The 27,442-nt window shown below is 40.4% G+C and overlaps 1 protein-coding gene across 5 annotated transcripts in view; it reads right to left on the reverse strand.

The window, feature by feature from the left end:
- The window catches only part of PALM2AKAP2 (PALM2 and AKAP2 fusion), a 248,699-nt gene that overhangs the window by 118,730 nt on the left and 102,527 nt on the right, over positions 1–27,442 (reverse strand). For 3 of the 5 annotated variants that reach the window (XM_048932435.1, XM_048932436.1, XM_048932437.1), the window contains exons 4-7: positions 25,431–25,545; positions 24,836–24,857; positions 18,684–18,785; positions 14,746–15,450 (exon numbers count right to left, since the gene is read on the reverse strand). In XM_048932435.1, coding sequence (XP_048788392.1) covers positions 14,746–15,450; positions 18,684–18,785; positions 24,836–24,857; positions 25,431–25,545 — 944 coding nt within the window. The remainder of the gene's footprint in view (positions 1–14,745; positions 15,451–18,683; positions 18,786–24,835; positions 24,858–25,430; positions 25,546–27,442) is intronic. The other 2 variants (XM_048932438.1, XM_048932439.1) reach the window with 2 other exon arrangements.

Raw genomic sequence — 27,442 nt, forward strand, 5'->3', positions numbered from 1 at the left:
AATGAAGCAATGTCCATCTGAAGAGCTTTAATCTGTGTCTTTCTCTGTGGAGAGGTGATCAGTGTCTCTCTGATCACTTCTCACTTTCTTACTACTTTGCCTCCGGCCTCTTGCCTTGAATTTTTCTCTCTTTGTTTGGTGAATATGAGAAAGAGAAGGTTTGGTTTGCGTTCAGACATTATATTTGGCCTGGAGTCAATTTTCCTACAGACAATAGAATTCCCAACAGGTTTTTAGTGATATGCACATGACGCTGGAAGGATGATTTCTGCTCAGGGTACCTACACACAAATGAGCCCAGCAACAGTAACACCCCATCACTTGTTTGCCCTTGGGAACCTGTAGCATCTGCTCAAGGGGATGGTAGTCTTTACATACATGGCAATGGACATTCAATTTGAGTCCTCTATTCTGATGACAGCATCAATCTGGACGAGACACCAGTGTGGCGCAGTGGGGTTCAAAAGGGTGCTAATGCAAATCTGTATGGGAAGGGAAAGATGCATGGGGTGGGAGGTGTGGGAAAGTCAGCTGTGCACACCAAGCAGAGAAAAAACGTCATCCAGGACTGACAGCATACAGCTGTTGCCCAAGGCTAGCTCTTCATTATCACACACTTGACTTGAAACTGTAGTGTCAGCCCTCCAGCCTCCAGCAAGGAGTGTTGTGATGGCTGCAGACAAGTGAATTTTCCCCTTGAATCCAAACAGAACTTTTTTTTTTTGAAAAAAATGAGCACTGAATGAAACTGTGAATGAAACTGTGTTGAACTACACCAACAGTTCTGGATGAAAAGAAGCTGGAGAGAATGTTTGTATAATGCCAAATTCTGCGTATTCCAAATTAAATATTGGCTTGCTTATTCCTTCTTTTTTTTTTTTTTAAATTTTATTTTTTATTTTTTGGAAGCACCTCCAGCAAGGCATTTTCAACTGAGAAAAAAAAAAAAAACCAGCTTTGTTTTTGAACAACTACTCAGTTCAGAAAGTTTTGGTTTGGGTTCTGTGTGGCACAGTTCCCTGCTTTGTTTTTGATTGCTTATTGTCACCCGTGAATCAGAACTGTTCTATGCTTGCTGCTCCAGTGCTGATGATTTTCCCAGGCTCCTCCAGATGAAAGTGCACACAGCAATAGCTTTTTACTTCCCTCCTAGCCCAGCATTATCATGTTTGCCCACGCTTCTAAGAGATCACATGCTGCTGGCTTCCAGGCTCGCTGGTGAGGGAAGGCAAAGGAAGGTCTCTCAGCAAAATAGATGTCTTGGAGACCCTTCTGTCCCTCCCTCAGCTGTCTGAGGCTGTGTGAAGGAGAGTTCAATGCAGTGGAATGATATAGGCAGATCCACTGAAGTACACAGGACTATTCGCATTTCTGAATTTAAGAAGATGTCTGGCTCTTTCTCTTAGGGCAAATGTCATTCCTGGGCATTCATAAGCTAGTAGAAGGACTGTGTTTTTCCCCAGCTTGGGCTACAGAGCTGGAAGTATCTTTTATTTCTACTTTTTTTTTTTTTCTTTCCTCATCTAGTTGAGCAACAGACTCTCAGTAATCTGAATCACCATAATTCACAGATCTAACAGCTTTTTACTGAAAAAAATAAGCTTTTCTATTAACCTTTTTTGCCAAACTTTGTTTGACATAGTTGTACATAGTTGAAAATGACTGACTAGATAAGGCTGGAACTTGAGGAGAAACAAGTGCTTTGATAGTGGATAATTCTGGTACAAAGCAGTTACCGCAGGGACTGTAATTGGAAACTCACTCCCGTTCAGCTTCCATTCAGCTGTAAGGAGATTTCTTTTACGTGGTCTAATAATTGTGATAGGACGAGGGGACTGGTTTAAAGAAAAAGTGGAGAGATTGAGATTAGGCATTAGGAGGGAATTCCTCACTCAGAGGGCAGTGAGGCCCTGGCACAGCTGCCCAGAGAAGCTGTGGGTGCCCATCCCTGCAGGCAGTGCAGGCTACGTTGGATGGGCCCTGTTCTAACCTGACCTGCTGGGTGGCAGCGCTCCCATGGCAGGCACTTGGGGTTGGGTGGGCTTTGGGGTCCCCTCCAACTCAACCATTCTGTGATTCTGTGATGCATTCATCAATCGATCACATTATTCCCAGCTCTAAATCCTAACTTGTGAAATAATCAGTGTGCAATGTTTCAGCAGCTTTTCCAAGGCATATTATGTTTACTCATTGAATTGAACAGTACTTAAAAATCATGTTTGTAGTCTTTTAAATGCCGCAGAAAAACAGACCTGGAAAATCACAGTTCTGCTGGGCTTGTTTGTGCATTTAGAATGTGTTTTACATGTCAACCCAGAAATTACAGTTTCTTCTATTTTCTTGTTTGAATAATACCTAAGACTATCACCAAGTTGCTTGACTGTATTCTCAGTGTGGAACTCTGCACAATTACTGCACTTGATACTTAGCAGCCTCATTGCTTTATCCCATCTCCCTGGTGACGTGGTCATACCTAGTAATACAAAATTGCTCAAGTCAATTGCTGTTTCCGCAGGTGGAAACACTTATTCTACTGCACCAACAATTTCTCTATGAACTCCTGTTTCTCTAATCATAAAAATGCTTCCATGACTTAGCACAGTGTGTTGAGGAGAAATATCTAAGCATGTAAGCATGTAAGGGAGGGAAGATTTAGGTTGGATGTCAGGGAGAAGTTCTTTACAGACAGAGTGGTGAGGTGCTGGAACAGCTGCCCAGAGAGGTTGTGGATGCTCCGTCCCTGGAGGCGTTCAAGGCCAGGTTGGATGGGGCCCTGGGCAGCATGGTCTATCATTAAATGTGGAGCTTGTTGGCCCTGCATGTGGCAGGGGGTTGGAGATTCATGATCCTTCAGTTCCCTTCCAACCCTGGCCAATCCTGTGTGATTCTGTGATGCAGCACAACAAAGCATTTAAAGACTGTCAGGACTATGTATTCTACATGAAGCTTGTTTCAGTGAAATGTAACTGATCAAGATCTTCTGCTGTTACTAAACTACATCCTTCCACTGAAGCCTCAGGATGTCTAAGAGCACAAAGCAGTGATGCCTAGAGGTAAATACACTGGATAAAGAGCAGCACAGTCTTTGTAGCATGAGGCTATGCTCAGGGGAATAGATAACCTCTTCCTATGCAGGGTTAATTAGCTTCATCAACACACACTCCTGCTCCACAAAAGCTGCCATCCTGCTTCCAGTGCTGCAGCAGGCTCATCTATAGCTGGAGGGACCCTGTAGCCAGTAGTGTGTTATGGAAATACTCAAAAAAGATAGTTGAGCTGTTTAGTCATGTCTGAGAATGTGAACCATTTTTGAAGCCATTTCCCCTGGGCACAAGTCCTTTTTTTCTCCAGCTGTCCCTTCATTCTCCCACTTACAAGCAGTCAAACATGCTACCGCTACTCTCTTTTTCTCCATAATCATGGCAAATCTCTCATTTCCAGAAAAGTCCTGACTGCTGTGAAAAACTCATTTTGACTGCCAGAAAGCTCATATTTTTTGGATTAGCAGTGCAGAATGTGAGCAAAAGATCTCCATGAACTGAACAGCAAGAGGACATCTTGTGATGTGTATACAAATTATGCCCCATATTCTTGTGGCCTTGTGGCAGATGCTAACAAACTCATTATCATAGCACTGAGAGGTAGGATAGTGTTAATTATTCTAAAATACAACCATAAAGTAGATGATAAAACTTGGGCCCAGGAAAGTAGCTAGCAGCTTAGATTTCCTACTAAAATCCTGGGGATTGTGTTGTTTCTGCAAACCTTTGTAGATCTGTAGGAGACAGACGTATGTGAGGTCATTAGAGCAGCTAGGGACTCTTCCTAGAAACTGGATCAGCATCTCCACTGCTGCTAGCTAAATCAAGAGAGTTTCCTTATCGTGGGAGGAGCTGCTGTGAATAAAAGTCAGGAGCTGATTTCATTACTTGCTATAACAGCTAGGTCCCTAAATTTGCAGGTCAGTGTCGGTGATACTACCTGTTCCCTCCTCCTGATTTGCAGCGGCCCACTGTCTCTCTCAGTCACTAACATTTCCCCCTCTTCCCTTTGGGTTATGTGCTGGGAAGTACCCTCTTCCAAGTCCGATACAGAGTGCTCTGTTTCTATTAATTTGTCTCCCTCCTCATCTCATCTGGAAAGTGGATTGCTATCACCTGAACGCTGTTGATGAAGGAGTAGGTAGTTTTTCTACCACAGGTGAAAGTGGATGGTGACTTAAAGTTTTGCAGAGCTGTGTCATACTCTGTTGTCTTGTGAAGTCCTTTAGGGAACAGCCTGTGTTTGCACCACAGTTAGTTACAAATAGTTCACAAGAATGTACACAGGGTGATGAATGTCTGAGCAGAACTTCTGCAGCAGCTGGGGAATGTAAATGGCAATCTTGTTGATTGTTGATAATTTTGTTGATAATTTCTAGTCCCTTTTTAATTTTTCGTTCTTAGTTTGTAGGCTTGGAGATTTCTTTCTGTAAACTTAAAAATATTGTGCAGTGTGAAGGATGAAGTATTGCTGAGCAGGCCAAAGGCAGGTTGTGAGGATCCTGTAGGAAAGAAAGGGGCCATCTGAAAGAGAACTGCTCCGCTCCTTTCTCCTGACAGATTACTGAATGTGTTAAGCTTTTAGAATTTGCCTCTCTCTTTCTCTCTCTCTTTCTTTCATTACTGAGACACTATTAAAGCCAAAGGAAAAAGAAAGTAAAATTGAGAGAGCTGTCCTCCCATGTAGTAAATCCGACTTCATTGCTAAGTCACTGGCTCCCAGGGAACCACTCCTTAAGAGTTCCAGGATACTGCCACACTATCTCACTACCTAAACATTTCTTTTCTTCCAACACACTATGATGGTGGGAGGGAAAAAATAAATAAAGGTTCGCTTTTCTTATTCCTAGTGGCTTAAAAGGGGAAAGTGTATGCAATTATTTTCATTCTGAAACTTCAATGGCAACAGTGCTATCTGATTTTGTCAAGTTTGTTCTCATCCTTTCTTTGTCTGACCTGATTTCGTGGAGTGAAAGAGTTTTCAGCCAAAGTAAGTGATGAAAGCAATAAATAAATGATTAAAATAAATTAAAGGATGAAGAGTAGCAGTACAGCACAGGCCATGGTATGAGTCAGCAAATGGAATATGCACCTAATATTTTCAGTAGTCTGCACTAAATTAGTAGCCGATGACAAAAGCCCTGTTAGTGCATGTTCTTTGCATGGACACTGCTGGTAGTTGAGGGTCATGGTTCTCCCTTTGGCCACAGTAATGCACCTTCTGAATTAGGAAGATCTTTGCAAACCCAAGGAAATTTAAATCGTGTAGCAGTTGTGATCAGTTTTCCAGTCCTTTGAGGGCATAAACATACCAGTTCTCCATCACTCACAGAGCATCTGAGGGCAAACAAATTTTCTTGTACTTTCTATGCAAGTAAGAAGAGCTTGAAGTCCTCCCTGCTGCAAATCTTTCAGGATGATATTATAAAGCAACAGAACAAGGACAAGTGGTCATTTCCTTCTACTCCACTAAAGAGTACTGCAGCCTCAGGTATGTGTGCATGCATAATTTTTGGGATGGATATAGGGTGAAAGAAGCAGAGGGGGGTAGTACTTACGTAGCAATGGGAAATGTGTGGTGAGTTTCCTACATGGCTGTCTGGGCTGAATGCCGAACAGATAGTTTGTGAGAAGAGAGTTTATGGCACCTGGCTGTGTTATCAATCCCTACACTGTTGACTAAACTTGGGTAAATATAGCATTTTGGAGGGAAATATATATATATATATATGTATATATATATATTTCTTTTATTCCTTTTTATTATTTGCTGCAAGTCAGATATTGTCAAGCTTCTTCCAGTCCTGAAATACAAAGGACAATTTCTGTGACAAGCCAGGAAGAAGCTTCACACTGTTTATTTTGACTACCTTTTAATTCTTTAGTGATGATATCTGGGGACTTGCATATGTACTGCATGGAACTCTTCCCTCTATGAGGAAAGAGTAGACCTGGGACATACTGTCTTACTGATCTAAATCAAGATGACGTCATCTTCAAATATAAGAAGTCCTAAAGTAACTTGGTCCATGATATGCATGTCAAAGAACCACATAAGATGGGAAGGAAAAAGAGAAATGAGGCAGTAACAAGTATGAAGAGTTAGTATGGATTGAAGCAACTATGAGAAATAACAGTTCGAACAGCAGGGCACAGCAGTGGAGAGAAGAAAAAACAACAAACTGTGTAGTTAGTACTTTATTTCTTTTAGTGAGAGAGGCTGCTCCAGTGTGGTGTGTCCTTGAGATCACAGAGCATTTTGAAGATTGGTGGGTAGAGAGAAACACAGTAAAAAGACACAGAGGTAGGCGCAGTGAAAAGGCAGATTTATTTACTAGTAATACTGTACAGAGAAAAAAAAGAGAGAAGCCACAGTTACAGCATGGCTGTTGCTGGCAGTGTTCTTGTTTTATTTATTTTTGATTTTTTTTGTACTCTTTTTTTTTTTTTTTTTTAATCTGAAGAAAAAAACATAACAGTCAAAAAAGTACACTTCAGGTTACAAAGTACAGCAGCTATCCCCAGCAATTCTAATCCAGTGTTAGCACAGCAGATTTTCCCCAACAAAAAGGGAATTTATTTACATTAGCTCACAAAGAAAGTGGGAGACTAAAGCTTAAAAAAAATCTCAACCACAACCTACATTCACCATAAAAGCTGCATTTTACACAACATTTTCTTGAACCCCTATAAAGAGTCATTCTTCATCTGTGGAGTGAATGGAGTTGGGAAGGGCAGGAAACATTTGGAAGTGTTCTTTTGCCTCTGTCCTGACCTGCTCTTGCTTGTCTATCTTTGCTGTGCAAAGATTCAGAGGCCATAAAAAGGTTTCAAACAAATTTATCTTTTCTATCAGCCCCTAATTGGTGCCTACATCCATCCTGGCAAAATACAGTGACAAAATTCAAGCCCATTTTCAGTTAAACACCTTAACCATAGGTGCAGGCAGATCTTAACACACCCCTGAAGCTATCCCTAATGAGCACAGTGCTTAAGTACCTGTTACGCTTCCAGCAATTGCTTAAGGTCAGTGGAGCTTAAGCACTGTGTCCAACTGGGAATTTATGTGGTTGCACAGAACCCTCTTTATTTTTGAGTTCACCTCTCTGACCACCACATTAACTTGGAGGGACACCAGTAGCTTTTTGGCATCTAGCTTTACTGAGAGCACATTTGTATGCTGGATCTGTCTGCAGGGAAGTTCACATTTTCTCCTGGCTCCTTCAGCCTGCTGGCAGCAACCTGACAGCTAGGGGATGGTTTGTCTCCTGCTCCCCTACGAGGCTTCTGGATGCTGGTATCTTACGCACTTGGGCATATCGAGCTCATATCTAGCTTGGGGGTTTAACACGTTCCCATAGGAATGGAAAGAAAGACAGCACTGTTACCTAAATAACAAGGCTATTGTGGTACCTCGGGGGATGCTAGATGAGTAGACAGAGAATGCTCCTCTGGTATCAGATTTGCCCTACAAATCTAGGAAAATGCAGGGAAATGTCCAAAAATTGAGGACAGGATACTGCCATTTCGTGTAACTTGGGACTCACCCAAACATGCCTGAGGTGAGTGAGATTTTCGGCTCTAGTCTCTCTTCTTTCCCCCATTTTTGCTCATAGGGAACCACAAAAAGTGAAGCAGAGAGCGGAAAAAAGGAACAACCGAGCAATGGTGTCTGAAATGAGAGCAAGTACAGAGACAGGGGACAGGCAGAGTGTGGAGCAGAGGCGTGCAAAGGGAAAAATTTGGAAGAGAAACTCACACTGCCTCTTTTAATTCATGTTTGTGTGCAGGCATGAAATTCAGCTCAGCCCTCCTCAGGCCACCAGGAGTTTTGGTTGCCCAGAAGGCATTTGTCTGCTTTCAAACACAGTTGGCCAGGAGGTCATGTCTGTATATACACCTCTCTGCAGAAAAGTGCACCAGTTTCACAACACCATTTACAAAATCTATCTAATTAAAGCAATAAGAAGATACAGTGAAAACAGCGTAAGCCTTGCTTATAGCACTACTGTTTAAAGCCCAGACCCCAAAAGCATTTGTTCCTATCCTTGAATTTCTCTGAGATGGGTCTTTCCATTAGACAAAAAAGGGCAGTTTGCGTGCTTAGTTGTATGCTTATGAGCAAGTCTTTAGGTGTAACAAGATATTCAAGATCAGGTCTAAGTCACTTAGTTTACAGTGTAAGTTAAGGGTGTATGAATGTATCCAAACTGATGGATGTGAGTTACTCAGGTCACTCTAATTATTTTTTTTTCAATTTCTAAGGTAGACCTTAAAAAAAAAATCTAAAAATTGCTTTACGAAGCATTTGGGAAACAATCACAGAGGAAGGTTTGCAATACAATAACAGCAATATTGCCCAAAATAAGAGAAGCATTTGCAAAGTGGGGAAAGGGGATCAGAATTTTTCACAAGTTTGCCCTTAAGAAACGTAACACAGTCTTAATCCATTGAGTAGCTCAACTGGAACTGCCACAGGAAAGGAATTAGGTAATTTGCAAGACATTCTGAACCCGTGAGGAAAAAGGCTCAGTGTTGTGATGCTGTTGATTTTAAACATGTGGGGCATTTTTAGGAACTTCATGCACCCTTGTCACTATTTACAAGTAAAATACTATTATATGTTTATATTACAAGTTGGATTTATATTCTCTTTGGACTAGATGGAAATCCATTCATTTTCTAAATTTAATAAATTCATCCATTTTATACAGCTTACTTGTTTACATGCAAAAATTACAGTCCACCTTAATGTTGGATATTGTCATAGCCTGTAACTTCTGATTGAGCTCAGAACTAAATTTTTTCTTTTGCTTTTCAGAAAGCTCTTGAAATTTAATCTGAGATAATCCTAAATTTCCTAAAAGACAGGGAGATAGTTGAAAAAGAGTGAGTTTAAAAAAATGTAAGATACCACATATTAGCCTGTGGGAAAACTCTCCACTTTGTCCAAATGATTTTGTTCTACTCCTTCCAGTGCCACCACCTCTTAGTATTTTGAAGAAACATGTTATAGTTCTTATTATTTGTATCTCTTTATTGAAAGAAAGTAGTTATTATCTACCTTGATGGCATTCTAGATAAGGTTGTCTATCTATAGAAAGCATAGGTCCACCTTTTTTTCTTCTTTCTTTCTTTTTTTTTTCTTCGAGGAGGAGAAGGAAGGGAAAATAAATGAATTCATTTAGCTGTGTTCACAGCAGGCATTTTGGATACTACTCTTATACTGTTACTGTTTAAAAAGCGTTGTGATCCTGGACAAAAATGTGGTTAGGTCTACAAAAGATCCCAAGAAGCTGGGCATTGTCATCAATGTATGAAAAAGTTCAAAGGCTCAATGTCACAGGTAGGATGATATTCAGAAACTGAAATCCCTATTTAGGATTTGTATCTCATTACAAAAATACTTATTCATTAAAAAAATACGCAAATGTAAAATACTACATTTTCTATTATATCCCCACTTACTTTCCAAGTACACCATTTAGATTTTGGACTAAGACAAATTGTAGAACACCTTTTATTTCTCTAATGACTCACTATGCTATCTTCCTGCCCAAATTAAGTTGTATTTCTGATCTTAAGCATGAAGAATCAGTAGTGAACTTAGATAGAACGGCAGGGGACTGATAAAATAGTTGTCAGGAGGGAAGTCCCACTGAATGTTTGCTCAAGAATACCACTGCCATGGTAGCAATGCTGACTCAGGACCTGATCCCACTGGATGCTCAGCACCATCTTGCTTTATGTTTTTCTTAGCAGAAGTAGCAACACTCAGAGTTAGCCTCTAGGTTTAGACCATTCTGGGCAAACTCAGCATGTATGAAAGCGGTGCAGGTACCCAAATAACACCCAAACTACACCCTGTATTAATCACTCATGCCCTGGTCTTGCAGACATCTACACACACGTTCCTCCCATGTGTAGTCCTGTTGACTGAAATAGGCCTACGTACACTGGGCTTAGACATATGTGTTTCTGTTTGCAGGACGGGGGACTTTTATTGCACCGTTACAGGTTCGCTTCATGGAGAAGGGCTTGTGCACTCTTCTCTTACTGGGGATTGAAAGATAATGTTGTGTTTATACAGCTTTGGAATACAGCCTGCACTTTTTTGGGGGGGAAAAAAAAAAAAAAAGTGGGAAAAAAAAAAAAGAAACGAAGATACAAAAAGAAGGAAACCCAAGAGTTCTAAGGCAAACTGTCAAATGGCACATCATACCTACTTTGTCATTCATTTAGATAACATCACAAAGGCAGACCAAAGGAGTTCTGTAAACATATACCATACAGTACATCAGCCACGGGAAAATAAAAAAAGAAAATAACCCTGTAATTCTTTTCTTTCTGTATTGATATTCTTGTAATTGAAAGAGATTGCCTAGCCACTAATTCTAATGTTGTGTTTTCTGATTTGTATTTTTCTTCTGTTTTTTTTTATTTAAAAAAAGAAGAAGTAGGATGCAGTGGTTTGAAAATAAACAGTCCCTGAATGAAAACAAGGGACAACATGGAAACTGGGTTCATAGAAACTTAGAAAATACAAAATATAAAAAAGTTTCATAGGTTACTTTTTTCCAGTTTAGGAAAAGATATGCTGAAAAGAGTTTTCTTGTTTTCCTTACAAAAATTAAGGCGAGCAGTTCGTTGTGGCAAAATGTTAACACTGAATCAGTTTCTGACTGTACCTTTTTGTATCTCTTCATGCTGAAATAGAAAATGTACAGATGATGGCATAAGATAAACAGACAGGGAGTTTGCTCAAAACAATACAAAAAACTCCCGTTACGATCCTTATGAAATCTCTCTCTGCTTTACTGTAGAGTGGACCTTTTCCTTCAGATCTGATTGTGCATATATTTCCACTGGCTGCTTTCTGTCTGAGGGCATGAAGAAAATTTCATGCCTTCCAAAGCTCAAAGAAGCCCTGGAAATCAGTTTACATTCATCAGCATATACTAACACACTTGAATTCCCATGTAATTTGGCTGCAGTCTAATGGCTAGTATGGACAAGCTGATGTCCAACAAGGCTGTTGCACTTGCAGAAGAAAATGATTGGAATAAGCATGTTTCAGGCAGTGTAGCTAAGACTCTCAGAGTTCAGACTGATTTGCTTTTGTTTTCTGTTTTGCTTGACCTCAGATATGGAACTACCATTGACTAACAAAGACAAACCCTTTGCAACTCACCTTCAGGTTTTTGTTTTTGATCTGTCATGGCCCGTGAACCATGAAGTTCATATGAACACAAAAAACACTGGCCTTCCTAGGCACTCAATGTCAGCTACAGGTACTGAGCAGTAGGTATTTGGCAGGTTTAAGTTTTAAGGCTTGTGCTCTACTTCTAACCACTGAAGGGCCACTTCTGAGCTCTTACACGCCACCATCTCCCTACTACATTGTGCCTCAAATGTCACATGGTCTCAGATGTATTCTGGTCCCAGCCTCAGCATGCATCTCCCAAAGCTGGCCACTAAGGGAGTCATCCCCAAAAAGCTGAGTCTGTATTGAACCAGAAGATCATCTGACTGGGGAGTGCAAGGCTGAAGAGAAGGATGGACAGATCAGATAAGGAGTGGTACCCGAGAGTGTCCTCAGTCAAATCCAAATGTCATGAGCAGAGGACTGTGGGGAAAATGTCTGTAAGGGGAAGAGTGGTAGGGAAAACGTTTGGCCTGGGAAGAGGTGAGGAGGCCAGGGTGGCCATGAAGGCAGGATCACACCCAGAGGGGGAATGACTGGCCAGACCAGGACGAGAGATGCAGAAGATGTTTTTTGAGGTGAGGTATGCTGGCCCCAGAATGACAGAACTACTGCAAAGCATGTCTGCAGGCCTCACACTGGCTCCTGAGTAGGTTGAGTCAGACTCCAGAGGCTTTCATGGTGCAGAAAAGAAGTAAAAACTGTTTTACTGTCCCTCTGGTTTATGTCACAATGTTCTTGCAATTCTTGAAGTTCTAAGCATGCCCTGCTGAAGCCTTGGCTATTTCCCCATTGCACAGTGCCTGGAGTGGAGCAAGCAATGATGATGTGACTAAAGCTGCATGGGTCAGTGCTCCTCAGCTAAGTTGCAGTGACTTCACATTGCTCCTTGGAAATGCACAAAAAGCCCTGAAATGGTTCTGTGTGATGGTGTCAGGGTCTGGATTACCACGGCCAGGCTGATGAGTAGTAATAGGATGAGTTAGGATAGCTCAGCCTCCAGGGTCAACTACCCACACCTTGGTCTGCTAAACTTGAGGACCGCCTCATGAAGCCATGTGATAGAGCTGAAAGCTCATGGCCTTGATTTAAGAAGTGTCGAGATTTGTAAATAGTTACCATTTCTGGAAAAACAACAACAACAACAACAACAACAAAGCAAAAAAACCAACAATCCAACAACAAACCCAAAACATTCCAGACCAACAAAAATACAGGTTGCTAATCTCCAACACAGTTTCTAGCAAACAGACACTGGTAGTAATTGTCACAGTGCACAACCTTGCAGCCATTCTCTTCTCTGATACAACTGTTAATCACATAGGCCTGAGTCAAGTGATGATTTTCAGAGTTTCTGTTGCTGGGTTTGGTCCTTCTCTCATCCAAAAGCCCCAGAGGAGGCTGAGGAACATGCAGAAATCTATTACATGTTAAATCAGGCCACTGAAGCAAAATTCAGAGGCCAGCATAATTCCTGCAGGTGTCAGATGGATGTAGCTCTCTTTTCTTAATCACCAATTTTCTTTTTTTATTACTGTAACCTGGGCAGTGATGAAAAGTTACATTGACCGACTCCGTATTGACAGCTAAGTGATCATACATAGGAACTACCTTTTGCATTTTCTTGTGTCTGTTTTTAGTGTGCCTCATATAACCTTTGTAATGAGCAAGTGTCTTTTTTACTGGCACAGAAAGAAAAGAGTACAGAGCAAGAACTGTTTAATCAGATGCTCTGAACTAACAATTAATGCAGTAAAAGCACCATCCAAGAAAATACAGAAATACCATAGGAACCACCTCAGAATGAAAAGAGGCTTGTTGTTACTTTCTTTCTTTCTTTTAAATATATTTTTTTCTGTTGTATTCATTTTTAAAGTCTGATAGTTTCAAAGACACTTCAAAATACTCTTCAGTATTTTTAACACTATCAGAAAACACAAATCCTGATTTTCAGTCTCACTTCTACTGTTACAAATCCAGACTAATTTCACCAGAGTGAAGTTGCACCTAAGCAAAACCAATGTGAGACAAGAATCAGGCTCATAGTATCTTACCACGAAAAAGCTGGCTGCTTTTTCGTTGTAGTTAGAAGAAACAACGGACTGAGAAATAAAGAGACATCTATTGATTTTGAATGCATTCACCTTTTTAAAGTTTAACTTTGAGACGTTTTTTTGAAGGCCTGATTTTCAGAGGGCAGAAGAAAAATCTGTTGGAAATCAGGCCTCTCTGAAGTATCCCACACCAGGAAGTGAAGCATCCAAAACCACCATTTTTAAAATGTCAGCCTTACGGCGCTAGGATCGCTTTCTGAAACAGCTGCTTAAACAAAACTCTGGTAGGCCTCCAGGGGAGTTTTGGCTAGGTAAGCATGGCAGGATCAGACCCATCACTTGTCAGTACGTCAGTGCACTGGAGGTGCACTCAATGAAAAACAAAAGTTTCCTAATGCAGAATAAAAATCTGGCCTTGCCCACATTTCCAGCACTGAGAATTTCCCCACTGAATTCAGTGCGAGCAGGGTCAGATTGTGAGAGAAGATTACTTATATTCTAGGGAAATAGAAAGCAGTATCTCTCCTCTACTGGAGTTCAGCAGGAAACTTCATATATAACATTGGCAGAGTTACTGAAAGGCAAGTAATTAGATCAGTAACCCCATTTCACTTGGTGTTACAGCTGCATCTTTTTCTTGTCAAGTTAGTTTCTGTTGTAATTTGGGGAGATGAAGTTCACATACAATACTGTAATCTGGAAGATTTATATAAGGCAAAATTATCATTCATATGTTTTCTAGAAAGAATAATTAAGGTCCACTTTTGGTATTACCAATAAGCAGAAATGGCTGATGGATTTTTGTGACACTGCAAACTAAACTGAAAAGTTACTATAAAACAAAACTATGCAAACCTTTCAGGAAGGAAGTTTTAGGAAATTAAAATAGTAAAATGATCTAAGTCTTCCCCTGAGAAATAAAAAGTAGCATCTATAAAATAATATTTAAATGTGATTTTTGTCTTAAAAAAGAGAAGTGACATTCTTTAAGGCTCTCATATCTGGCTGCTGTGAAATTCAGACTCCCATGAAATCCTAGGAAACTGATGAAGCCTGCCAGATATCCAAAGAAAATGTAAAAAGTGTTTTCATTATATATATTATATATATGTATAGATCAAATAAATATGAAAACATTTGTTCCATTTCCCACTTATCTCTCACTCTGCAATATTAAGGAGAAAAATAAAATAAAATCTCCAACCACTCCTCGAACCCCAAAGTGTGCATCTGATGGGAAAATAACCATGCGTTCCTCTTCCTGAAGAACTAGAAATCAAAGCAACCCAACTGCAAGGCAATGGAGGCATTCACTTCCAGTTCACAGTATTGCAGCTAGAAGAACAATGAGGTCTAGGTAAGTGATGGAGCAGGAGCTGCCGGAGTGGGGAAGAAGAAGGTGTTCACATGACAATACAGCATTGACAGCGCTTTTTCTTTTGTGTACCTGGGGCAGCTTCCAAGGGCAGGCTCTCTTCCTTCCCCTCAGGAGAGGAGGGCTCTGTTGTGTCTGACAGGGGCCTGCCAGAGACCAGCTCAGCGGCGTTCCCATCCATGGTGGAGATGTCTGTCACTGTCTTCTCTCTCAAAGACTTCTCATCGTCTTCATCGATCAGAACCAACTCTGCTTTGATGGTTTCATCATAGCCCAGCACTTTTTTCGTCTCCTCTTCATCGTCAATGCTCTGGTAGCCCATAAATATCATTGTCACTGGTTGATCTGCACTGGCTTCTGGAACTTCGCCACCACGGGGTTTGTCTTGGGGCTGGGAATTCACAGCATGCCCTTTGTTTGGTTTGTGTACCATTTCCAGCTTTGCCTCCTTGAAGAGCATTTGCTCCTTCATATGGCTAAGGTTTCCATCAGCTACTGCATTTCTGTCTGACACAGTCATTATTTCATACCCTCCTTTTACATTTGATTGTCCAGCTTTTTGCATAAGTTCATCTACGTCCTTTGAGCTTAATTTATGTACTCCGTTTTCTACCACTGTGCCACCAGAGTGAACCTCATAGACTACCTTGGTACCATCATCATAGACTTTGAATCCTCTTTGATGGGCCTCATCTGGGCCAACAGGTGAAGCAGAGACAATCTTGGTCTCTCCTGTCTGTTTGTCTTTCTCCACATTAATTTCCATGGTGCACAAAGCTTGAATGAAAACAAGAAAGGAAGTGCATGTTACAACAAAAAAAGCCAGTGAATGGTTAATTGCCAAACAGACAAAGAAAACTATGGTGCCCCTTTTCCTGTCAGCTGCTTCTAAAGGGTCAAGTGCTTTACGTTAGAAGTGGAATGCAATGCTGTGAACAGAGATAGTTACTAATTTACAGCTTCTTGTGTAGTTGGAGGCAAGACATACCTGCGTCAGATGGGATGCAGTCTTCCAACTCACACTATGTGGGGCTGCCTCTGGTCAGTCAGGAGTGCCAAGAGCACTTAGGTTAGGTGTACTTTAGACAAAGGGAAGTGACAGCATGCAGTCTGGCCTCACTATTTCCCTTCTGAACTTGCCTCAAAATTAAATAATAACTAAAACTAAATCTAATTAAACTAATCTCCAGCAACCTGTTTATATTCTTTTCCTTTTCTGTCATCAAACTACCAGTTAGCTGGTAAGAAGTTTTGTTTGCTGCAAGTAGCACCCAGACTTGATAAACACTTACACTTGCTTATCTCTTCCATCTATGGCATTCAAAACATTTTAGAGGGGTGAATAACCATTTTTTTTTTTTAACCCTGTTCTGCAAGTAGAAAAACAAAATCACATGGGAATGAGATAATTTTTCCTGTAGATTTGTGACAGGACAGATCTCTTCTTCCACACCAAGACTTCAACAGTGATCTCTGTTTGCAAGGTAATAGAATACATTAAATGGCCTTGAGGAGCTCCCACCCTTCTTTGGATGAGCCTAAGCATCGTCTCCAAAGGGGAAAGGTGAAGAAAAAAGTAATAATGAACCAATTTTCAAAGCACCATGAAACAATGGATAAAAATACGTGTGTGAGGGATGCTGTTTTAGAATAGCAAATAAACTTTTCTAGCAGTTAAAAAAGACGCAGCAATAAGTCGAAAATACTATGAGACCACATAGCAGGAATAGTATTCATCACTCTAACCCTCATTTTGAGACAAAATGGCATCTCACTGGAGAGCTTTTCAAAGAAAAATGTGTAAAGGCTTGACGGATTTTCCAGAGGCAGAAGAGTTCATCAGTTTAAATATTCCTTGCATATAGATTAAGACATTCTTGAACAGACAAGCACAGACACTTACGAACTACCACAAGCAATGAGAAGTGTTTGTGAAACTTATGATGACCATCTTCACCAATGAATCTAAATAGCATAATCATGATTTTTCTTACCTGAGACACCAAAAACTGGTGTCTTGGCTTTCTTCCTGCCTTTTTTTTCAAGTGAACATAGAATAATTTGCCCAAGGGTCAGTGTAGCTTGATATGTTTGTATTTTAAACACCATTACGATTAAAAACTACACATAAAATGCATTCTTTCAGTCTTATTATTCTCATGGAGTAGAATATTTTTAAATGTATTCTCAAAATGAAATCTCTCATCAGCATTATGTAATTAATCACGTGGTGCATCATGAACACCACTATATCTTTAGATGAAAAGTTTAGATACTGTAGAATGGGTGTAGCTGACAATTTCCTACATATTAGGAAGAATTTGATCAACAAGTTCCAGGAACTCTCTGTGCTAAAGACAGACCTGATTTAGAAAGTTCACAAGGGTGATCATGTCCTTGTGTATTTGATGTTTGTCAAATTAGCTTAAACATTTGCCACTGTCAACATTTTCTTTTTATCTGTGATAACTTAGCAGTAGTGTTTCTGATATAACTTGTGCTTTATGACCTACCCTGGAGATCACATCAAAGCCACTTTTGCAAGTAAATGCATAAATATATCTGAAAGTCTTGGAAAGCTGTTCACTAGTGATGCACATTGCCATGGGAGAAATGAATAACAGAACTCTGTTTATCCACTGATATGCACAATGCTGCTTCTCTACAGGAAAATCTAGCAGTCCAGCTTGTCAACATAGCTGAGAACTGAACTAATCAGATTTATAAAATTTATTCAGCTAGAGCTTATTTACTGCAAATGTGCTCTGTTAACACAATACAAAGCTGTCTGACAATGGAGTTGAAACTGAAAGCAGTACTAGAAGATGACAGCCTGTATTCATGGGGACAAGCCTTCTGTACAAGCTTTAATTAAAGTGTAACATGACACAGTGCTTCATGACAACAAGATCCCAATGTACATATGAAAAGAACTGGCTTCTCCCTATTGCTTTAAACTGTGGGATTCTGAGGCTATTCTTTTAAAAATCTTAATAGACTTTGGAAATATATTAAGATGGATGTTACCCTTGTAGACTGTTAGCTAGACATGTGCTAGTGTCTTCTCATACACAGAATACTCTTCTCAAGGGATATGTGAACAAGGCTTCTTGGTCATCCAAAGAGTGAAATAAATGTTTGCATTCTTGGTATCGACAAAATGGCACAAAACATACAGTGAAAAACTTGCTTTTCAGACAGATTAGGGTAAGCACTGGTGGAAGAGAAGCTTTTAGTACAGCTTGCAATAGGAACATTTTATCTGAACAAAATGACATATCCAATAGTGGTCTACAGTGTCTCAGCTGCAAAAGCTACTTTGTTATGCTTACTAACTCGTTCTTCCTGATAACCACCTTTTCTTTTCTTATTCCTCTAGACACCTCTTAAGTAGCCACAAGCAGTTTGGTTTGAGATAGGGAACACGCTGTTTAGAGAAGAAGGCTCTTTAAAATAAGGAACACGTGCAGCTTTTAACGATCACACCGGTACATTTAGGACACGTACACAGTCTGAAAATAAGCGTTACAATGCTTTCTGTATGGCTGCAAGCACAAAACACATCATTATAGTTCTCCCCACACTTTTTCTTGAGAAGAAAGAATGGTAACAAAGTGGTATAAAGTGGCATTTAAGTTTGAAGCATGACTGGAGGCTTGTGAGTGCTTGTATGTCTCATTCATCTTGAGGGGAGTCACTTGGGTACAGTGGAGGAGGTAAAACCATGGTGTGGATATTGTGTATTTTTCTAAGCAGAGATGGAAGGAACTAAGTGTTTTCACACACAAAAAATGACACATTTCCTACGCTGCTTGTGTTTGGTCAATATACAGTGTTTTGAGAGTGCTCTCTGCTGCCTAAAAAGCCTTGACTTATTTGAAAAATATGTATCAAACAGCATTTCCTGGCATTTAAATGATATCGGGTTCCAGACCAATTAAGGAAATATAACAAAGAAGAGTTCATGGCTACTGGATTGGTATTATAAAGCTTTGCTCCTTGAGACTTACCAGCTACTCTGCTTGCTCCGTCCCGCCCAGGAACTGGCTCTGGTGATCGTGAATAGAGGGTTGGGAGTTCAGGGATCTGGGAGCAAATGTAATTTACTGCATCTGGTGTCAGAGAACAGGAAACAGTTAGATTTGTGCTTCGAGCCCCAGTGGCTTCATTGCTTAGACAGCAGAGTGTTAATTTGTCAGCCCTGACAATAGTTGCTGGAGCTTTGTATTAGATAATTGGATCAAAGCAAACAAAATGCAAAGTCACAGTCGTGTGATTGGTGTTCAGTAAACTAGCTGAGGTAGGAGGGAATGGGTCCAGATGACTCAAACCTTGTGTAAGTTCAACACATAAAATTATTTGTCAGGAGGTTCTGGATTTATCAAGTCTGTGACCTTTAAATATGGGAAGTGTGGGGGGGAAAGACGGGGTGGGCAAGGAACAAACCTGGAGTAATATCTAGCATAACAAACATCTCACATAGAGATATAAAAGCCTCAAAATGCTGTTGCTGGCTGAAAGAGATGAAAGGCCAGTTCTTTTGTGGGTTGTTCGCATATTATAGAACTGCCAGTTGGCTCTTTGTTCTTAGAGATATTAATATAGCTAATAATGAAATAACATATAGATATAGTCTAGTAGGGTGCCCATTGAGCCCTGCAGCACCTATTAAGTTCTTGCCAGCTCTGTAGTGCCTCTGTTCATTAACAGTGTTCAAAAAAGTAGAGAACTTGCTGGAAGGCTGACTTGCTTACTGTTGTTTACCACAAACTAAATATATTCTTTAGAAAAGACATTAAAGATGTTTTATAAACATATACTGGGAGAAGTTTTATGACTGGGTTAAATATAACTTCTGCTAAGGTTCAGTGGCTGAATCAAAAGAGCTCTGAGGAGAGATACGCAAGTAATTAACTTTCAGTTTGACTTCCAAAACAAAAGAAGCAGGGAAAAAAAATCAGTTTCTTATCAGTTGGGAATTTTTTAAATTTTGTGTGGAAAAGGTGAAATTTCTGTTCAAACATAAAATTCCATCTGGTCTGACACAGAAGATATGTTGTCCTCCAAGGATACGTTGCAGATACATTGTGAAATTAAGCTGCTGCGCCCTTGATATGACCTGGTTCACCTGTGAGGAGAGGAGGTAAAATCTGCCTTCCTCAGTGTCTCTTGTTTGTGAGCAGGTGAAATACAAAGAATTAGTGCAGACAGTGAATGTGAAATGGAGAAGGACGAGAGAAAATGAGGTTCCATGTTGGTGGCTACATCACTGCCGGCATTTCTCTTGTGAGTGGAGATACGTTCACTGCGTTCCCTGTCGGCCAATATCCACGCCCCCAAAAAATCAAGAAACACATGTTGTACCCGATGGCACTGCCAATAAGACATGTCACCTCTAACTCCAAACCTGCTCCTTTAAAGACAGCTGTGCCTGCTGCGAGTGGAATGGTTTTATGCCCTAGCAGCCTGCAGTGGCCACTGGAGCTGCTTGATACGATGAGGTAGTAATTGCAGTCCTGAAGAGGACAGTTCACCACTGGGGCAATGGAAATGACTCAAGAAATCTCCCCTCCAATCCAAACCATTCTGTGATTCTATGATCCTATGAAAGAGACCTGCTCTGTCTTTTCTGTTTCCTGTGTCAGAATAGGATGAGGAAGAGGCACAGTGTAAATTCATTCAGGAAAGTCAGGAAGTTGTTACCGAAGTTCAGATGAATTTCAAAAGACTCAGTTGGGGAAATACTGCTTTATTTCACACTTCAGTGACAAATGGCAGCCTTGGCAACTGAGCCTTTATATTTTCAATGCACAATGTTTCCTTGAAGGTTCTTTTTCCTAATTTTTTCTTTTTAGCAATATGGTCCAGGAGAAATTATTGTTTAGGACACAGCTGACTGAACAGTGGCCAGTAACAGCTGCTTTCTTTTGTAGGGTGTCTTGCCTCTGGTGAGAAATTGGTGCAATGCTCTCTGTTGTTATTCTGTGAAACATCACCAGCAAATGAGCAGGCTAGTATTGAAAACTGAAGTAATTTCTCAGAAGTAAGAAATGTTGAGACTGCTTCTGGGCCATAATGAGAAGGCACTTTGCATTCTGGAAATGGCAGAAATTTAGTAATTATTTACCCCACCGAGTGTGATGCTGGAACAGCAGTTTCATTGCACACTCATCCAATGACCTGAGTGACAGACTTGTCTGTCCATGTATGGGTGTTGTCAGCACATCCCATCATTTAGCACTGCTGCTGTCCAGCAGTAGGCCAAGCACTTCTCACTGTGATGCTTGCATGTCTATGGACTTTAGTAAGGTACTGACTTTTTGGCCTCTTGTGTTAGAAGGCAATGTCTTTCAGTTGCTGCTAGCATTGACTCAGCTTAGAAACATATAATAAAGCACTTTAAAATGTTGTTCAAGGACTCCAGACAATCTCCAGTTACCAGAGAGTGGGAAAGTTGTAGTCGGGAGGACGTATATCAGAGGGATATCAGAGGGACTGGGATATTTGGTTTGATTTGTTTTGGCTGTTTCTGTGACAGCTCCCCCCCACCCGACCCTGGACAAAAAGAGCTTATTTCCCTTTGTTTCTCTGGCAACAAGGTCTAAAATCAATATGAGAGCAATTTTACAAGGAGCAGCTGAGACACAATTAGCATTTTGTTCACATAAGAAGTTAGGTCATAAATTAAGGCATTTGAACTGACTCCATTCAGTAGCTCCATTTCAACCTTTGATAAGCTATTAATATCTAAGAATGCCATAAAACATGCCCTGTGGCTTTTCATACTGTTTACAACAAGGTACATTTTAGGATTATGGCACTTCTCTGTATTATCAGACTACTGAAGTGACTGAGAACACATATAGGGCCTGGTAATCTTTCAAGGGTGCTTACACAGAACAAAACCTTTGGGGCTGCTCAAAGTAGCTCACGGTGAGCTTGTTTTCCAAGAGCTTGATTTATTTTAAAATGTCTAACTACCAACAAACTGGGTGCCTGAGTTCTGCCATGCACACTGGCACTCAGGACAGAGCTGTTCCCCTGTGAAGCCATCTAGTTCTGCAGAGCATTATGGCAGGGTGAACAAAGATGATGAACCCACGCCACACTTGTAAGATCAGGAACATGGGTCTGAGCAGGTGGCTGTGTGTCAATCCAGATTGAAGCAGAGGAAGCTAGATGGGTTGCTAAGCCAGCAGCTGGGAATCAAACCATCCACATCAGGTTTTCAGTCACAGAGTTGTCAAGCACATGTTAACATACACAAGATTCAAACAGCTCATGCAAACTGTAGAGTTGCTGCAGCTATGGCTTTTGCCTGTTCGCTGAAGTACCAGACTGCAGTTTGCATTCTGATGGCTTAAGGCTGCAGGGAATGAATTTACCCCAGGGCAAAGAGTCAACAGAGTCATGTTGGATCTTAATGGGGCTTTTAGTTTATGCATACACTGAGTCACAAACATATGCACACATGGAGTGTGAGCACTCTCTTTATTTGTTCACACTAGGCATACAGAAAAATACTACAGAGTTCCTGGTTTTTCCTGTAGACATGGAAAGCAATAAATGACACCATCCCTAGCGTTATCTCAGGCCTTGTTTAACTGGAGAGCTTCTCCTGTGGGCCTGGGGCACCATAGGCTGGCAGAAGGTTGACTGCAGAGTACAGAACCACTGGCAGAACCTTGGTTTCTGCTCAGCTTTATTTTGTGTGGCAATCTATAATGGCAAAATATGTTTGTACCCTGGAAATGTGGGATTCGCGTTTATTGTGTCTGGATGACTTCAAGCTCATAGGTGGTCACTGCCAAAACAGTCACTCAGGAAGGATACCGAGCCACTGGGTTGACCATCACTGTCTACCACCTCTTCTCTCCCCTCATCTCCCTCTGTATTTCTCTGGGCTCTGAGCTCTCTGCTCAGTTTTTTTTACATAAGCAAAAGCTATGTCAGTGCCACATACATGGCACAGAAGCACGTAGAGGGATACATTGGTGAGGTAAATCACTTTGTACATCGTCACTACATTTAGAATAAAGGGAAGTATGTATTCTGTGAACTAACATGAGATATATGAACTCAGTCTTCCAGGCATCAGTTGAATGGTCTGCCAACATAGGTAGCAATTGGTGTATGTACTGACTCCATATGTTTTTACACAGCTTTGCCGTAAAATGAAATGGTTCCTATCATTTTCCTCTGCAACATACATTATACAGTTGACAAATGAATGATCTGCCTCAATAAAAGAAGTCGTATGTGTATTTGAAAGGTGGGCAAATCTACGTTATTGAACTGCTCACAGCTAGCAATATACATAACCTCTTCTTTCTGTGATCAGCTGCCAACACAGACCGCTGTTGGGCAGCAGAAAACAGAGCTTTATCCATACAGGCATGCACAGCCATATCATGCCCACAATGGGAGGCAGACCTGGGTCAGTGTGATGGCTCACAGCCCTGAACGTTTCTAGAGCCTCAGAGTGCAGTCTGCTTCACAAAACTGCCTAGAGGATGACCAGCTATCAAGAGGATGAGGTAAGGCAGGTAAACCAAGCCTTCAGAAGAGGTACCCATTAACTTATCTAAATCCCCTCCCTCCTCTGGTCACACAAGGGTTCTGTGAGCAACCTGTTGCCATTTACATAGTTTTACTGTTACCTGTTAGGCCTACAGACATCACAAGCTATGTTTGCTTCTGGCTCAGTCTGTGAAGGAATAATGTGCTGAGATCAGGCCAAATCTTGAGCATGGTGAGGTTGAACAAAGTACTGCAGATGCAAGAGTACTGCTACAAGAAAAAGCTTTAGGGGAAACTATTGCCTCACGTTTGCTAAGTGGAGTTTTGTTTGACTCAAGTTTTATCATATCACTCATGAAAATGCAGACTGTGCCTTGCAGGAGTCCTGAAGGTTGCTGCATGTGTTAGGTGCTATATTATGTGCTAATACCTGTAAGCACTGATTCCTGTTTAGGAAGCTTATCGCTCTGCACAGGTACAATATATTTGCCATTTTGAATATTTATTTACTTTGTGATAGACAACTTCAAAAGCTTCAGGAAAGAGAAAAAAAATTCTCACAGAAAATTGTCCTACTAGGACTTTTTTTTTTTTTTTTTTTAAACTCCTGAAGCTAACCTCAAGATTGAATTACACTGTTAACAGAATTTAACATTTCTGAACTGGATCTTTGAGGTAAAAATAAAACCTCATAACCAGCTAATATTAATATCAATCAAAAGAATCTCCCTCCAGCAGAACTAAATCAATTAATGGGCTATGTATTAACCTACACTTGTGTACCCGTGCTATAATATGTCAGGATCATCCTACATGTCCCCCACCTATGCCTTAAGTAAGCCTGCAAATAACTTTGTCAGTAGCTGGAGGAACTAGAAATTTGCATCTTATCAGTTTGAAGTTGGGTGCTGGGAACCTGTGTCTGGAGTACAGTTATCTGCAGATGGATCAATGTGCTGTCCTTCCTGGGTCCTGATGGTTGAGGAGGTGCACAGCAAGACTTTTTGCAACAAATTGTATGTTTTGTTCACCCAGACACCTGCATTTGAATACCAGTATCTAGATTGACCACATATCTTATCACATTGAGCTCATAAACTAGGAATTATTGCATCCTCATTCACCTACGCAAGGCTTTCCTTCAATGACCGTAGTCACAGATAGAATGTCTTTCATCAGAGAAGTAATCCAATTTTAATCAAAAGCAGATTGTTGCTGTAAATTAGGAGTAGTACACATTGTATTTAGCAGTTTGTTAATAGTATGAGCTCATGAAGGGGGAGCATAGATCACTGAGCAGGTGAAAAGGAATCTGCACTGTTGGGCTGTCGTGTTGTGGAAGAGGTCAGTAACTTGGAAGACATCTGGATGTCTTGATCAGTGACTGTTTTAAGACATCCCTTATTTTATTTTTCCTAGTATGTACATAGCAGTCGCTGGAGCCCTACCAAAGGAATGCTGCCCCACAGAAACAGTGACATTTGTGCTTGCACTACAACAACATCAAAGAAAAAGGTAATGGCTCTAGCAGTAAATCAGAATCACGCAATGAATGGAAGAATCCTCGCTCTGTAAACTTTTGCAACACAGCTATGTAACGTTTGTTAAACTCAAAGATAAACAGTAGTAAAAAGGCACTTACCACCATCCTGGTGTGAGAAAGTCTGTGAAGAGAAAAAAGAAAGAAGACTGGTTAAAACTTTTTAGGGTTGCTTTTATGGTTCTTTGTCACTTTTACATGGGTAACTGGGTCTTTGGCTCCTCAGGTCTAGGTGCAGTTAAAGGCCAAGGAGGCGGGACACGTTTGTAACAGAAAGGAGAACTCTTGCTGTTTTTCATAGGCAGCATCATTCAGAAGTGCCATTTATGTCAAATGATGCTATTTTTGGGTGCTACTGGGACGGGGAAGCTTGAGATTCCTTCCAGGCATCCTGACATCTTTCATTGGTTTCCAAAAGCTCACATGCAGATAAGCTATGAGATAGGGTACTAAATCTCCTTCTTGAAAAGGCTGGAATGGAGAGGGGAAATCCAAATAGTCCAAACCAAAATAGATCTGACACCTCTGTATCTTTGCTGCTTTTGGTCATCCTGGTTTGAAATAAATGCTCTGCAACTGCCCTCAACCTTCCTGTAAATGCATGAATTATAGCTGCTATTTTGGAATAGTGCTAAGAGTCTCAGTTTCAGTCTATGTCCAATGTTTTTTTTTTTTTTTTTTTTTTTTTTTTTAATACCTTTTGCAAGTTGTCGAAGGACTTCTCAGTCTCCTTTAGTTTCTCCAAAATGATTTGTTCTTTGGCAGATATTTGAGATTCCTCACTTTCTAATTTCTGTATTTCTTCTTCCAACCTGTGGAAGACACACAGACATACACATACACAGAAAAATAAAGCTTATGAAAGACATTTCAGTGAGATAAAGTCACTAAGGTAGTAATTAGAATTTCAAGTGTCATAAGGAATACTTTTATACTTGCTATTCACATCTTACTTACTAGTACGTGAATGGACATGAATTATTTATAAAGCATATACTCAAGGCAAAAAACAGAATTTTCTTATTACAGACTTTTGCAAAAAAAGTGCAGGTTAACTAAAAGTACACCTTCATCCCAATTCCTTTAACATCTCTCAGACATGCACTTCCATTGTAGAAAGCAGAGTATTGAATATAACTGTAGAAATGCAGTACTGATTAGAGGAATGCTGCTCCGAGTGCTGCTGTACTACAGACAGTGGAAGTGGAAATAGCTTTTGGAAGCTGGCAGACAACTGGTTGTATTAGGAATTTTTTAGGAGCAAATGCATCACCCAATTTCCTTAATAATTGGTTGGCTGGAGCTTTCCTCTAGGGTAGCTAAAAGCCTTGGATCTCCATCCATGCTTCCTACTGTTACTGGATGGTACAGTAACATACTGCTACACATAATAAAATACCCAGAGAACAGTGTTACTCTTCTAGGTGGCAAACAGGCTTGTTGAACTTGGTGAGATCTAACAACACTCACTTCTGAAGATGCAGTTCATTCTGATTTGGGATATTCTTTCACCACAAATACACAAGGTCAGATTCTCCATTACTTTAACTTAAACCTACTTTTATTGCCATGATTTATACCAATATTATTCAGTTATATTCTTTCTATTTTTAAGCTCATCATTGTTCCTATTTTCTCAATTTTGGAAACTAATGAACAAAGGGATAAATTTTTGCTCTTTTCCATCTCTGTTCAGCACAGGGCTTCATTAATGCTTGTTTAATCAGAAGGCAGAGGGCAAGGAGAAGGTGACTGTGCACAGTGAGCTGGGAGGCAGGGAAGAATTACTCCTTTCAGGAGCTCAACAGCTTGGGTTGCTTACAAAATTCATGTGCCCAAATGTAAATATTGTTAGAAACTGCAGTCCCAATCCACCTAATGCTTTCTCCAAGTTAATATAACATGTTTAAAAAAAGCTAATATTTCATTCTAGTGAGATAGAGGAAGTTGGTACAGGGAATACTGCAGGGAGAAAGTTTTCGAAAGTATTCTTTCATCTCAATTTTCCTTCCCAGGAAATATTTTTAAATTTAAGTGGAAAAATCATTTGCCACCGAGGTCAGAGATTGCCATGCTCCTACTTAATGAATTTAGAAGTCAACAGAAAGGTGGTTCCATTTTCTCCCGTGTCCCTCGGGCTGATGAGTAGATCCATGCACATTTACACCTTGCTGACAAAGACATTTGAATTATTATGTTCTGATAAAATTATGTCGTGGAGCTGGGTGAGTGGGGTTTTGGTAGTGTGTCTCTTTTCTTCGCAGTGAATTACTCAGCAGCATGTTCGGGATACATATTGTGCAGCCTGGTGCATGTTGCTAGACACATGACCCAGGAAGAGGCTGGAAAATGGCAGTGCACAGAAGTCAGCAACAACAAAATCCACGTGAAAAATTCTTTCAGATGAGCTGGACATGGGTTCGTCTGTTATGACAGTGAGAACACTGAGGGCACACGTGGAGTAAGGCAACTCATTTGCTGTGAGTAGCGCTGCAAATGTTTGTTAGACTTCTTGCAATCAGAGGTGATCATAAATGCAGATTTTGTGCACTGGCTCAAAAATGTGAAAGGAATATCTTGCTATTTTGTGGATTTATAATTTCTTACTTTCTGGATATCTGTTCTTTTTTTTCTTTTTTTTTCTTTTTTTTTTTTTTTTTCCACTTGTCTGTGTTCCTCTTAACCTTCACTCCCAGTCCACTTCCACAG

This window comes from Lagopus muta, chromosome Z (genome assembly GCF_023343835.1).
Source record: "Lagopus muta isolate bLagMut1 chromosome Z, bLagMut1 primary, whole genome shotgun sequence".
In the NCBI taxonomy this organism is placed as follows: domain Eukaryota; kingdom Metazoa; phylum Chordata; class Aves; order Galliformes; family Phasianidae; genus Lagopus; species Lagopus muta.